Below are 12,517 nucleotides of genomic sequence, written 5' to 3'. Positions count from 1 at the left end.
TTATGAACTCAAACTGTTTTAACATGCCTCAGATTTTTTTCTATCATTAAGCATGAAATTTACATTCATATCTCAATAAATCTTCACTCTTCTCATACACATTGAACAACTAACTGCTCTCCATAGGGCTCTATGCCAGACTTCAGGAAAACATAAGGCAACAGCCCTTTACCCAGTGTTACGATTTCATTGCATGTATTTCATGGCATGGCCATTTCTTTTCCAATTAAGCTTCACTACACTTCATTCCAGAAGTTGTCTAGCACCACTGGTGCCCCCGATTCCCACTCCACAGCCTTTGATTTAGGAATATGCCCAGAATGTAACAAGAGATTTACTTCCCTGTGGTCACTGTGAAAAATGAAGGTCTCTCTGATAAACAGACAGTCTGTTGTTCAAGAATTTTGGCTACCTTCTTATTGGCAAGAATTATCCTTACACCAATCTTTCCCTAAGCCTTGGGCTAAACTATTTCCCAGTTAGAATATACTAACAAGATATTAGATTCAAAGGCTCAGCCTGACATCTAGCTTCTGGGACACATTCACAAATTTTAGTAAGCGGAGGTACCTCCAAAATGATTTCTCAAATATCATCACAAGAAAGGACTTTCTAATAGAGAAAGGTTATACTATATTCTAACTCCACCAGGAAAAAGGATATTAATGCTTAAGTTTTAAGCATGTTGCTAATAAGGAGGAAAGGGGAATTTTGATTAAGCACTATAAATGTGCCAGTTGGATGGGGAGCAATGTCAGGTTTATATTAAAAATTTGAGTAAACTGACACAAACAAGACTGATATCCGAAGATTTTAATCAATCTCTCACTCAAAGAGAGGTAAAACATGTTAAAATTTAATTTGGTATTCCACCATTCCTTTGAGTAATTCTGCCTTAAGAACCAGTGCAATAAAAAAATAGAATGTATTTTAATAATCTGAAGGTTTCTGGTGGGGAAAGATTTTTTTATCCTGCTGTCTGGAAGTCCCTTAATGAAGATGGTAACACCACTAATAGGGAGTTTGATACATATAATTTAGGGCTCTTCAAAAGGTGAGGAGTCCAAATCCCTAGGGGTGCTGTAGGCATCAGGAAACCCTACTTTGCCATTCAAGGGCATTACTATGATTACTTTTTGCAATTAAAAGTATCAAGTATATTCCTACACACACACACACACACACACACACACACACACACACACACACTGATTTTGCATAAACAGTTGTCAGCTACTGAAGTCTTATCAATATGCCAAGGTATTGCCAGTCTTATTTATCTCTAAGTTACCAAAACTCCAAATAATTTTTTTTGCCAGCCCTGGGACTTGAACTCAGGGCCTGGGCTCTGTCCTTGAGCCTCTCTGTGCTCAAGGCTAGCACTTTACCACTTGAGCCACAGCACTACTTCTGGATTTTTCTGTGTATGTGGTACTGAGGAATAGAACCCAGAGCTTCATGCATGTGGGGCAAGCACTCTACCATTGAGCCACATTCCCAGCCCCAAATAAATGTTTTTGATCCCTGCCCTGACAATGTACTTTCATTGCAAAGAAGCAAATGCTAATCATTCAAAGAAATGACTAGAATTTAGGTGAAAAATCACCATGTGTGCCCTGAATATCTACCCAATTTCTGTGACCAGTCTGTTCTGCTGCCCGTTTCTATGTATAGAAGTAGGGGAAGAAATGCTGGACACTGGTGGCTCACACCTATATTCTTGGCTACTCTGGAGGCTGAGATCGGAGGATCATGGTTCAAAGACAGCCCTGGTAAGAAAGTCTGTGAGACTCTTATCTTCAACTAACTACCAGAAAACTGGAAGTGACACTGTGACTCAAGTGCTAGAGAGCTAGCCTTGAGCTGAAGAGCTCAGGGACAGCGCCCACAACCAATCAAAGAGAGAGAGAGAGAGAGAGAGAGAGAGAGAGAGAGAGAGAGAGAGAGAGAGAGAGAGAGAGAGAGAGAGAGAGAAATAGGGGAAGACAAAGATTGATGTAAGTTGCCTGAGAACTCACTTGCTTTGGTGAGTGTGTAGATACAGAAAATCATTTCTGCAATCAGAGATTTCAAAATATAGGCCAAGAGGTAAACTGTTAAGAGTAAAGTAAGGGGGAGGGGAGGTTGGGAAGGAGGGAATGTGAGGGAAAAATGAAGGAAGAGGTAACAAGTTTGACAAGAAATGTACTCACTACCTTATGTATGCAACGGTAACCATTCTGTACATCACTTTGACAATAAAATTAAATTGAATAAACAAAAAAGAAATACAAGATAGGAAGAAAATTAACACAAAGTAAGATTGTGTTCCATCTTTGTTTGTGATCTAACTGCAGTTCTCAAATAACTTAAATAAAATTTAAAACATAAAAATGAGTAAAGACTTTCATACATATAAAAACATTATGTTTTATTAATTTGTTCTAAGTCTATTTCAACTCTAGTTTGGAGTTTGTATACAAATTATTTATACCTCAATAGTTATAGACTATTTAAAATAAAAAGAGGCCATAATATATTTTCTTGCTGATTTTCAGTGACATCATATTTATTCTAGCTTTGCACAATGATTTATTCTTTTTTTTTTTTTGGCCAGTCCTGGGCCATGAACTCAGGGCCTGAGCACTGTCCCTGGCTTCTTTTTGCTCAAGGCTAGCACTCTGCCACTTGAGCCACAGCGCCACTTCTGGCCATTTTCTGTATATGTGGTGCTGAGGAATCGAACCCAGGGCCTCATGTATACGAGGCAAACACTCTTGCCACTAGGCCATATTCCCAGCCCCATGATTTATTCTTTCTCTATTTAGAGTGAAAGTTTACCCCATCCCCCTCTTTTTCTTTAGGTACCTCCATGGCACCTAGCAACAACCAGTGCTTTCTAAATATTACTTGAATTTCAATGCTCTACGCATGTCAAGGAAAACAGATCATGGCCTGTGGCCCTCTTCTGCCACTGGGTGGCAGTGTATATGCTGAAGAGACTTTAATTGAAAGGGGTAAAGTTCACTCTTAAAAAGCTTTGTTGGCCCAGATGCCCTTCAATAGAAGAATGGATCAGGAAAATGTGGTACATATGCACAATGGAATTTTATGCCTCTATTAGAAATAATGACATTGCCCCATTTGTAAGGAATGGAAGGACCTGGAAAAAGTAATACTAAGTTAAGTGAGCCAGACCCAAAGAAACATGGACTCTATGTTCTCCTTTATAGGGAATAATTAGCACAGGTTTAGGCTAGTCACAGCAGAGGATCACAAGAGCCCAATAGCTATACCCTTATGAACACAAAAGATGATGCTAAGTGAAATGAACTCCATGTTATGGAAACGATTGTTGTAACTACTTTCAACATACCATATGTAACTGTAGCCTCTATTATTGATGATCTTCTTGTATCACCTTCCTGTGGTTGTACCTACACTTTCTCTATATCTTATCTGAGTATATTGGAAACCGGGTATACTGGTATTAGAACTAGGAAATTGGAAGGGAATACCAAAATCAAGAGACACAGGGTAAAAAAAGACAAACAACTACAAAAGCAATACTTGCAAAACTGTTTGGTGTAAATGAACTGAACAACTCATGGGGGGGAGGGAAGGGAAAGGGGGAGGGGGGAGGGGGGAATGAGGGATGAGGTAACAAACAGTACAAGAAATGTATCCAATGCCTAATGTATGAAACTGTAACCTCTCTGTAATTCAGTTTGATAATAATATATATATATTTTTTTAAAAAGCTGTGTTGGCATAGCTTCTTTTGTTGATGATCCTCTTGTATCCCCTCCCTGTGGTAGTCCCTGCGCTATCACTGTATCTGATCTGAGTACCCTGGATACTGTATATACTGGTATTAGAACTAGGGAAGTGAAAGGGAATATTAAAATCGAGAGAGAAAGGATAAAAAGACAAATGACTCCAAAAGCAATACTTGCAAAACCATTTGGTGTAAACCAACTAAACAACTCATGGGGGGGTGGGGGAGAGGGAAAAGGGAAGGGGAGAAGGGGGAATGAGAGAGGAGGTAACAAATAGTACAAGAAATGTACCCATGACCTAACCTATGAAACTGTAACCCTTCTGTACATCACTTTGACAATAAATAAGTAATTATGTAAAAAAAAAAGCTGTGTTGGGTAATAACTCAGTAGTTATGTACGTATGACCATATAAAACGATGCTAATCCAAATGAACTCCAAGATATGGAAACAAGAGGTTTTTGTTTTTTTGTGTTTTTTTGGCCAGTCCTGGGCCTTGGACACAGGGCCTGAGCACTGTCCCTGGCTTCTTTTTGCTCAAGGCTAGCACTCTGCCACTTGAGCCACAGCGCCACTTCTGGCCATTTTCTGTATATGTGGTGCTGGGGAATTGAACCTAGGACCTAATGTATATGAGGTGAGCACCCTTGCCACTAGGCCATATCCCCAGCCCCTGTTTTGTTTTTTAATGTATTATGTGAAGTTATTTCTTTTTCTTTCCGTTTTCTTTTTTCTTTGGGTTATCTCCTGTTGTCACGGATTTTGATTTTAGTACCCTATGTCATATATATATATATATATATATATATTTATGTTTATCTGATTTGGGGATGAGAAGGGGGATAACAAAATGTGAGACAAAGGACAAAGGGTGAACCAATGCAATAGTGATACTGAGAAGACACTACGTTGGAAAGACCTTTATAACTTGGTGGGGTTAGGGAGAAGGGAAATGGGAGAAAAAACAAGGGAGGAGGAAGTGTTTGACAAGAAATGTATTCATTACCCTACTTATGTTACTGTAACCACTCTGTACATCACCTTTGCAAAAAAAAAAGGCTGTGTTGAAGATGGAGATGTGGCTCAGTTCATAGATCACTTGCCTAATACATATAAGGCTTATCACTGCAAAACAAAAATAGGAATATGTCCATAAAGGTCTGGAAGAGTTGATTTGCATGAATATTTCTTCCCAATTCTATGTTCAATAGCATCATTTTAGTAACGTGAAGTCAGCCATGGTGGAGAATATATGAACATCCCAGAAATGGGCAGAAACTATAAATCAGGGCTTTCTCCTTGAGAACTAGTTGTTAAAATATGCAACATTCCAGCAGTTGTAATAAGTTTACAACAAGCCAGACCAAAAATGAAAGTAGCCATTTATGACCAAAGATACATGAAAGAGCCTACAGAAAATTTACAATAAATATCAAGAAATGCATAAACATGTTTTGAACTTGTTATTATGTTTATTCTTTTCTTTCAGAAGCCACAAAAGACAAAAAAGGGAAAAGTAGGTAAAAATCTTACCAGAGAAACAGCCTGAAGTAATCAATATTTTCATGTCTTTATTATGTTTATGATTATGGTTTAATGTGGAGCACATCCAAAATAGCTTATTCTCCTAATGGTATTTTTTTTGTGTGTGTCAGTGTTCCTGCTTTCTATTTTTCTTTTCTTTTCTTTTTCTTTCTTTGGTAGTACTGGGCATGAACTTAAGACCTTGTATTTACTAAAGAACCACTCTACCATTTTGAGCCACACTCTCCAACTGTTCCTGTTCTTCGTCACAGGGAAAACTAAATGTATTGCACCAATAATATTGTAAAAATTTCAAATTATTTTATTATTTCTCTTGCATTTTCCTAAGTATTATTTGTACATCTATTTGCCATCATCTCTTCATTCTTCCACCTGCCAGCCCTAGTAGGTCCAAAAGAACATCATTTGCATCTTTAATTCTTTATTCTGTGTCCCCAGCTCCTGGGACAGTCTTAACACTTTGCCAGGAACATGGTAGGCATAACATGGTTGCTTAATAAAAGGTTGTACTAAATAGCAAATATCATGCCTCTCATTTTACATCAACTAAGGTGATGAAGATTAAATTTCCTGTTCAAAATCCCTGTAACATGAGCAACAATCTAGAATCCAAATATATGTCAAATTATGTAAGATCAAAGGCTGTATCACACACTGACTCTCCCCATTAGCATAATTTCTGTGAGTAATACCAACAGGTGGGCTCTTGACAACTTACCTGAGGTTGAGAGGGGCTGGCAGTGAAGTGAAAGGCATTGTTTGTCCTGAGAAATGAAAGTGGGAAAAATAAAAGTATAAGTTAGCACACATAAGGTGACGAGATGATCTCTATAAACCTGTCTGTCCATAGGGAGAAATGTGTCTTTTTGTCCTAAAGGATTTTCCAAATTGCCTATCACACTTATTTCTTAAAGATTTTGTCCTCCTTAGCCTTAGGCTTTTTTTTTTTTTTTTTGGTCAGTTGGTCTTGAACTCTGGGCCTGGGAATTGTCCCTGAGCTTGAGCCACAGAGCACTTCTGATTTTTTGGTCGTTAATTGGAGACAAGTGTCTAACAGACTTTCTTGTCCAGGTGAGCTTTGAACCATTATCCTCAGATCTCAGCCTCCTGAGTATCTAGGATTACAGGTGTGAGCCACTAATGCCTGGCTTGGCTTAGGCCTTGTAAAGCCTATTTTTAAAAATGTACATGGGGCTGAGAATTTGGCTTCGTGGTAGAGGGCTTGCCTAGCACACAGGAAGCCCTGGTTTGATTCCTCAGTACCACATAAACAGAAAAAGCCGGAAGTGGTGCTGTGACTCAAGAGGTAGAGTGCTGGCCTTGAGCAAAAAGAAGCCAGGGACAGTGTCCAGGCCCTGGGTTCAAGGCCCCGGACTGGCAATTAAAAAAAAAATGTGCACACTAGTAAAAGAGCAGAATGAAGTTACTTGCTCTCCAAATAGAAACACATAGTGAAATATTATTATTAGAGACAGCAGTGCTCCAGTCATTGAGGAAAGGGGAAGAGTACAGAAGAAGCATAAATCTATAGCACAGAGTCCTGAGTGGAAGGAATATCTGGGAAATAGTCCAAGAGGCTGGAAGAGATGGGTGAGTAGTTCTCTACAGCTTTGTAAGGGCTACTGTTGGGCTTTTCTCTTTCTGACTTTTGCCACATCACTTGTTGGCCTTGTAGATCATGCACAAGGGTCAACTGCACCTCAGTTCCCAAGGAAATTGAGACACTGTATCACTCAGCAGTGGGCACTTGTCCCTGCATTGTTGGGAGTTGGAGCCCAAACTTCTGAGATAACTCACCATCTTTGTTCCCTGGAGCTTCTGTCCTACATTTCCTTTATATACAAATTAGTCTTTCAGCCGGGTGCTGTGAGATCCCCCCAAAGCCAAGCTGTGACCCCTGAAAGGATTGGGAGGATGGAATGCCTCCTCCCAACTTGAGCTCTCACAATGGGGAGAGTTTTCTGGAAAGGTCAATCAGCCCTGGCTTGATAGGAACTCAGGTTTCTATCCCAGGTGGGGGCTAAATTCCACCCCACACTTTCTGGGAGCATGGGGATAGACATAAGCCTATGCAAATGGTAAGTCATTTACTGCTTCCTCTACTTCTTAAGATAAAGAAGTTATCACTTGAGTAAGATTATATCACATGACTGGTGCTTGTGACTTCAAAGATGTTGGTTAAGATTGTATTGTATAATTGGTGTTTGTGACTTCAAGAATATTGTGACCTCACTTTCTGCACAGATGCCCCTTTTCCTACTCAAAAAAGACCTTGTAAAATGGACCTAGAGCACCTGAAGCTAGCAGAAGGCTTTAGGCTCCTGGTGCCCCAAACCTTACTGTCTGGTCCCCGGTCGCAGAGGGTGGTCACAGGGTGCAGGTGTCTGGTGTCTGTAATCCCAGCTACTCAGGAGGCTGAGATCTGAGGATTGAGGTTCAAAGCAAGCCCCAGGGAAGGAAGCCTGTGAGACTCCTATCTCCAATGTACAATCACACAACTGGAAGTGGTGCTGTGGCTCAAAGTAGTAGAGTGCTCGTCTTGAACTAAAGAGCTTAGGGACAGCTCTCAGGCCCTGAGTTCAAGCCCCGCATATGACAAAATATATACATCCATACACATCCATACGTACATACAAAAGTAAAGAAATAAACACAGTCTTAAACATTCTCTTATGGCAATCGAGGCATAGAAACAAGATGAGTAGAAATTAGAGGTGTTATTTAGGAACTGTGCAATTTGAACACAATTTATCAAAGTTAGGGCTCTGATATAGTTTGTCCTTGAGCTGGGCTCGGAGTTGAGTTCATAGCAATTGTTGCACTTTTTATCTATTCACTTTGTACAAAAATCCTCATTCATGTGGAGGATTGGTTATGCTGAAACTCAGCTGAAAACTTTACATCTTAAGCTTTCTAAAGAAGCCAACATTAATGTCAAACCCAGTTGTATGTCAGCTTCAGAGAGTCCACAGCCAGCCTGGGACCTGCAGTGCTGTGTGTGATCTGGGGGGAGCTCTTTCAGCAGTCTGGGGAATGTGACCTTCTATTACCAGGGCAACCCAAGACCTTCATTCAACCCACCCTCTTGCTGCTAGGTCCAAGGAACATGGAGAGAGACACACACAGATATCTTGGCTGGCCACAGACAGCATAACATTTCCTGAAGCAATCTGTGTTCTTTGGCTTGAAATTGGATCCTTTTTATGCCCTTCCCTATCATTTGAGTTTCAGTGGTAATACTGAATCTGCAGACATTAGTATATATTTTCTGTTTTTCCTTTCTTGTTCTATTTGTTAGTGCAATGCATACAACTTTGAAAGTGCATTAATTATCTTTAAAACTATTGCATCTAAGCGTTTTCTTTCTCATGAAGCCAACAGTATGTGCAAAAATAAATATTATGTCTGTTGGGGATAAGGCATTCTGCTTCTTCCTGAATAGCCTCTAGTCAGGGTGGGGACGGTTTATTTTTATCAAGTGTCACTAGCCAACAATCACAAAGCTAAAACTTGTAGGTACCTTTAGCTTTGGAGAAAGAAGAATTAAGCTCTCAATTCATTTGCTTCTTAAAAAGTAAGAACAAAAGAGTAATAAAATAGAAGAAAAAGAAAGGAGAGTTGGAAAGAGTGAGTGGAAAGAGAGGCAGGATAAAAGTTCAGTGGTTTAGAGGGGAGTTCCACAGAGGGCCATTGAGTCACAACATCTTAGCAAGCTCCTAGCACAAGGCATGGATCTTCCAAACTCCACTTGGTTTGTTGAAGGAAATGATATCCTATTACTTCTGGACTAAGGACTCCAGAAATCATTCTCTCTCATTCCTGGGGGCCATCTGTCTCAAGTTCTCTTCATCACCTCAACCTTCTCACCAATTCACTTGTTACACACACACAAACTCCCCCTTTGGGCCTCTCAATCTCTGGTCTGTGAACCTCTGCACTCACCATTAAATCCTATCCTTTCCACTCTTCTCTGAGACTTTGCTTCCACAAATATCCAGCTCCTCTACTCATTTAATCTGCTGTGCTACACTTTCACTAAGAAATATACTCTAGTCTCAACTATATTAAAAAAAAATGACAAACCACTCCAACAAAATTCCTCCCTTATTCTTGTTTCCCCCTCCACTAAGGACATTCTGTACCATCCTCTTCTTCATAAAACCCAGTTGTTCCCATATTCCTCTGGATTTGGGGGTCACCAGAACCACAGAGGAAGAAACACAAGTCACAGTTATCATCTTTTCTCAGACTTATCTTAGTCTCAAAGTCCTAGTAACTATGTACACTGTGTAATGCTCTCAGAGTCTGCTGCTAAGACTCAGTCATGTTATCAAAGGTGGTAATAGGAAAAAATGTGACAGAATAGATTTGCAGTTTCACCAAAATGCAAGTCATTCGTTAGCACTTGCACAGAACTGTGACCCTATGACTTCAGTTTCACAGAATTTGGTTCTCCGAAGGGTCTAATTATCTCATCAAAAATCACCCCTAGATGCCTCTACATTGTCACTGGGTGACAGTGACAGGTCAAAGATACCAATGAGTAAGGGCCACACATCTCTGAAAGTTCAGAGAAGTACACTTTTTACCAGCATCCAATATGTAACAGAATTACTACATGATTTTTAAATTATTAAGTTAAACTTAATCATCATACTTAGAAGCTGCTTTTGAATAGTGCTTCTCAACACTGGCTGTATGTTAGAATCACTTGGGGAACTTAAAAAAATATACACACATTACACCCCCCCGCCCCCCCCCCCCACATACAGTCTAGGCTTTCCTGCTAGAGATTCTGATTTCATTGATCTGGGTGGGTCTTGTCCACTAGAGAATATGCTTCCAATTGGTTTCCTGAGGAAGTGGGGGAGAAGAGAGTATTCTTTGCTACTAAGATAATTACAACATAAGAATTAATGGAGGACCTTGGAACAGAATGCTGTGAATGCTTTAGCTTTCTGAGCAGTCATTCATCCATCTTGGTGAGTATTTCTCCATGTCAAGGGCATAGAAAAGAGCAAGATAAATATTTAGTTCTTATTAACAACTCCACTAGCTACAGACTGTTTTATAAACTTCCCTAGAAAAATTTAGGTCTTTATAATAGAATAGAATATCCTGATCAGAAAATAAACTACAAAAGAAGATAGCATGTACTGTTTTAAAATATTCTTATTTTTTAAAGAATTGATTTTTAATTGAAATATAATAAACATATAGTAAGTATGTAAGTTAGAGCATATATCTGAATAAGTTATCATCAGCTAAACACAGCCATATACTTAATATTTCTTATCCAAAGATTGAATTCTAATATCACAGAATAGTTTGCCTGGTTTATAACACACATCATATATAATGTATTGATTCCATAAATATATAATATATACTATACTGATTCCAATAGACCATGTGTGTATATATAGTATGTATATATGTGTGTATATATATACACACACTATATATATGGAATCAAATAACATGCATTTCTTTTGTCTAGCTGCTTTTGCTCAGCCTTGTAAGATTTATTCTTGTAGTGAGGTATTTCAATAGGTTTTTCATTTTTACTAAATACCACCATTATGCACAATCATTTGTGGATAACTAAAAGTGGCACTGTATCATTGGGACCCTCACATTCTCACACTTTGATGTTGTAGTGGAATCTCATTTTAGATTTAACTTAATTATCCTGCTAGCTAAGGAAGATGTGTTCTTTGTCCATTGGGAGAGCTTCTTTGGGGAAGTGTCCAAGTATTATGCCTACTTTCTTTCAGTTGGGTTGCTAGTTCGTCTTATGTTTAAAACAAAAAACAAAAAACAAAAAACCAGGAACGTTCCTGAGAAAGAAAAAAAAAACCAAACCAACCACATTCTTATCTACATTCCTAAACTGGAAGGACCAAACTGATAAGGACAATCAAACTAGTTTACGGTTTTCCTTAAAGCTGAAACAAAAGTTCCTCAGGATTCTGGTCATGGTTAGTCATAATCACTTCACAAAGTATCAAGTCAGTAGGAACTCTTTTTTTTTTTTTTTTTTTTTTTTTGCCAGTCCTGGGCCTTGGACTCAGGGCCTGAGCACTGTCCCTGGCTTCTTCTTGCTCAAGGCTAGCACTCTGCCACTTGAGCCACAGCGCCACTTCCGGCCATTTTCTGTATATGTGGTGCTGGGGAATCGAACCCAGGGCCTCATGTATACGAGGCAAGCACTCTTTCCACTAGGCCATATCCCCAGCTCCTCAGCAGGAACTCTTATCTCAAGTACATAGAAAATGAGTCCTCTCTCAAACCCCCAAACAGATACACCTATGATGTCATTTGTCTTTTCTTTTGTACCAGACTTCTGCCCCCTTCCCTCTTTCATAGATTAAGGCCTTGCTGGGCAGGAAACTTTAGAATATGTTGAAACAATATGCTAAGTGGCTAATTTCCTTGCAGATTGCTAATCTACAGGGATAGAAGCACAAGTGAGCATCTGCAGACAAAGGAAGGCAGAATACAGGGAAAAGCCACAGTTCCTACTTACCGGAGCTGGAAGTGCTTGAGTTTGGTGACCAGCAGTTTGTAATGGGCACCAAGTGGGGCCATGGATGCAACATCTACAAAGATCAGTTGATGCAAAGGTCCTGTTTCATTGGTTGCTGTGGAGGGACATAAGGTGCGGCTGACTTCCTGGTAGTTGTAGCTCCTCTGGTATCTAAAGCAACAGTGAGTCATGTCAGCAAGAATGAGAGACTCAGTGAGCACAGGGGAAAGCCTGGCTCGTTTTACTTCTGTCCAAATTTGCTTTCTAGTTACTTATGTTTTGATCAGGTCACTTAACAAGATCCACATTACAGTCAGCCACCTTCCTAATTCAATGAGGAAAACCATGAACTTTTGAGAGGGAAGTTGCCCTGATAAAACAACCAGTTTATTCTATTTTCTACCCTTTGAATTTTTTGTTAGAGGTAAAGAAAACCCTGGATCCAAGTTAAATTTATCAGAATTAGTATTTTAGTCTTCAGATTCCTGAACTCTGTGCGTGTGTGTGTGTGTGTGTGTGTGTGTACCAGAGGTTTGAACTCAAGGCTCATGCTTGCTAGGCTGGTGCAATACCACTGAGCTATATCCCCAACTGAACCTTTAAGAGTGACGTAATACCACATAAGCTGCACACTTCCATATGCTTTTTAGTTTTCACTTGCTTATTAATGCTACAATGTCTCAG

At 39.5% G+C, this 12,517-nt stretch overlaps 1 protein-coding gene across 4 annotated transcripts in view; it reads right to left on the bottom strand.

Moving 5' to 3' along the window:
• Sidt1 (SID1 transmembrane family member 1) overlaps positions 1 to 12,517 on the bottom strand; it is a 92,011-nt gene that overhangs the window by 39,276 nt on the left and 40,218 nt on the right. For 3 of the 4 annotated variants that reach the window (XR_007210999.1, XM_048346630.1, XM_048346627.1), the window contains exons 3-4: positions 11,834 to 12,004; positions 6,023 to 6,068 (exon numbers count right to left, since the gene is read on the bottom strand). Coding sequence is in view for 3 of the 4 variants with exons in the window: in XM_048346627.1 (XP_048202584.1) it covers positions 6,023 to 6,068; positions 11,834 to 12,004 (217 nt within the window). In the remaining variant the exon portion in view is untranslated. The remainder of the gene's footprint in view (positions 1 to 6,022; positions 6,069 to 11,833; positions 12,005 to 12,517) is intronic. The other variant, XM_048346629.1, reaches the window with a different exon arrangement.

Source organism: Perognathus longimembris, chromosome 5 (genome assembly GCF_023159225.1).
Source record: "Perognathus longimembris pacificus isolate PPM17 chromosome 5, ASM2315922v1, whole genome shotgun sequence".
Classification (NCBI taxonomy): domain Eukaryota; kingdom Metazoa; phylum Chordata; class Mammalia; order Rodentia; family Heteromyidae; genus Perognathus; species Perognathus longimembris.
This window is presented reverse-complemented; position numbering and strand designations above follow the sequence as displayed.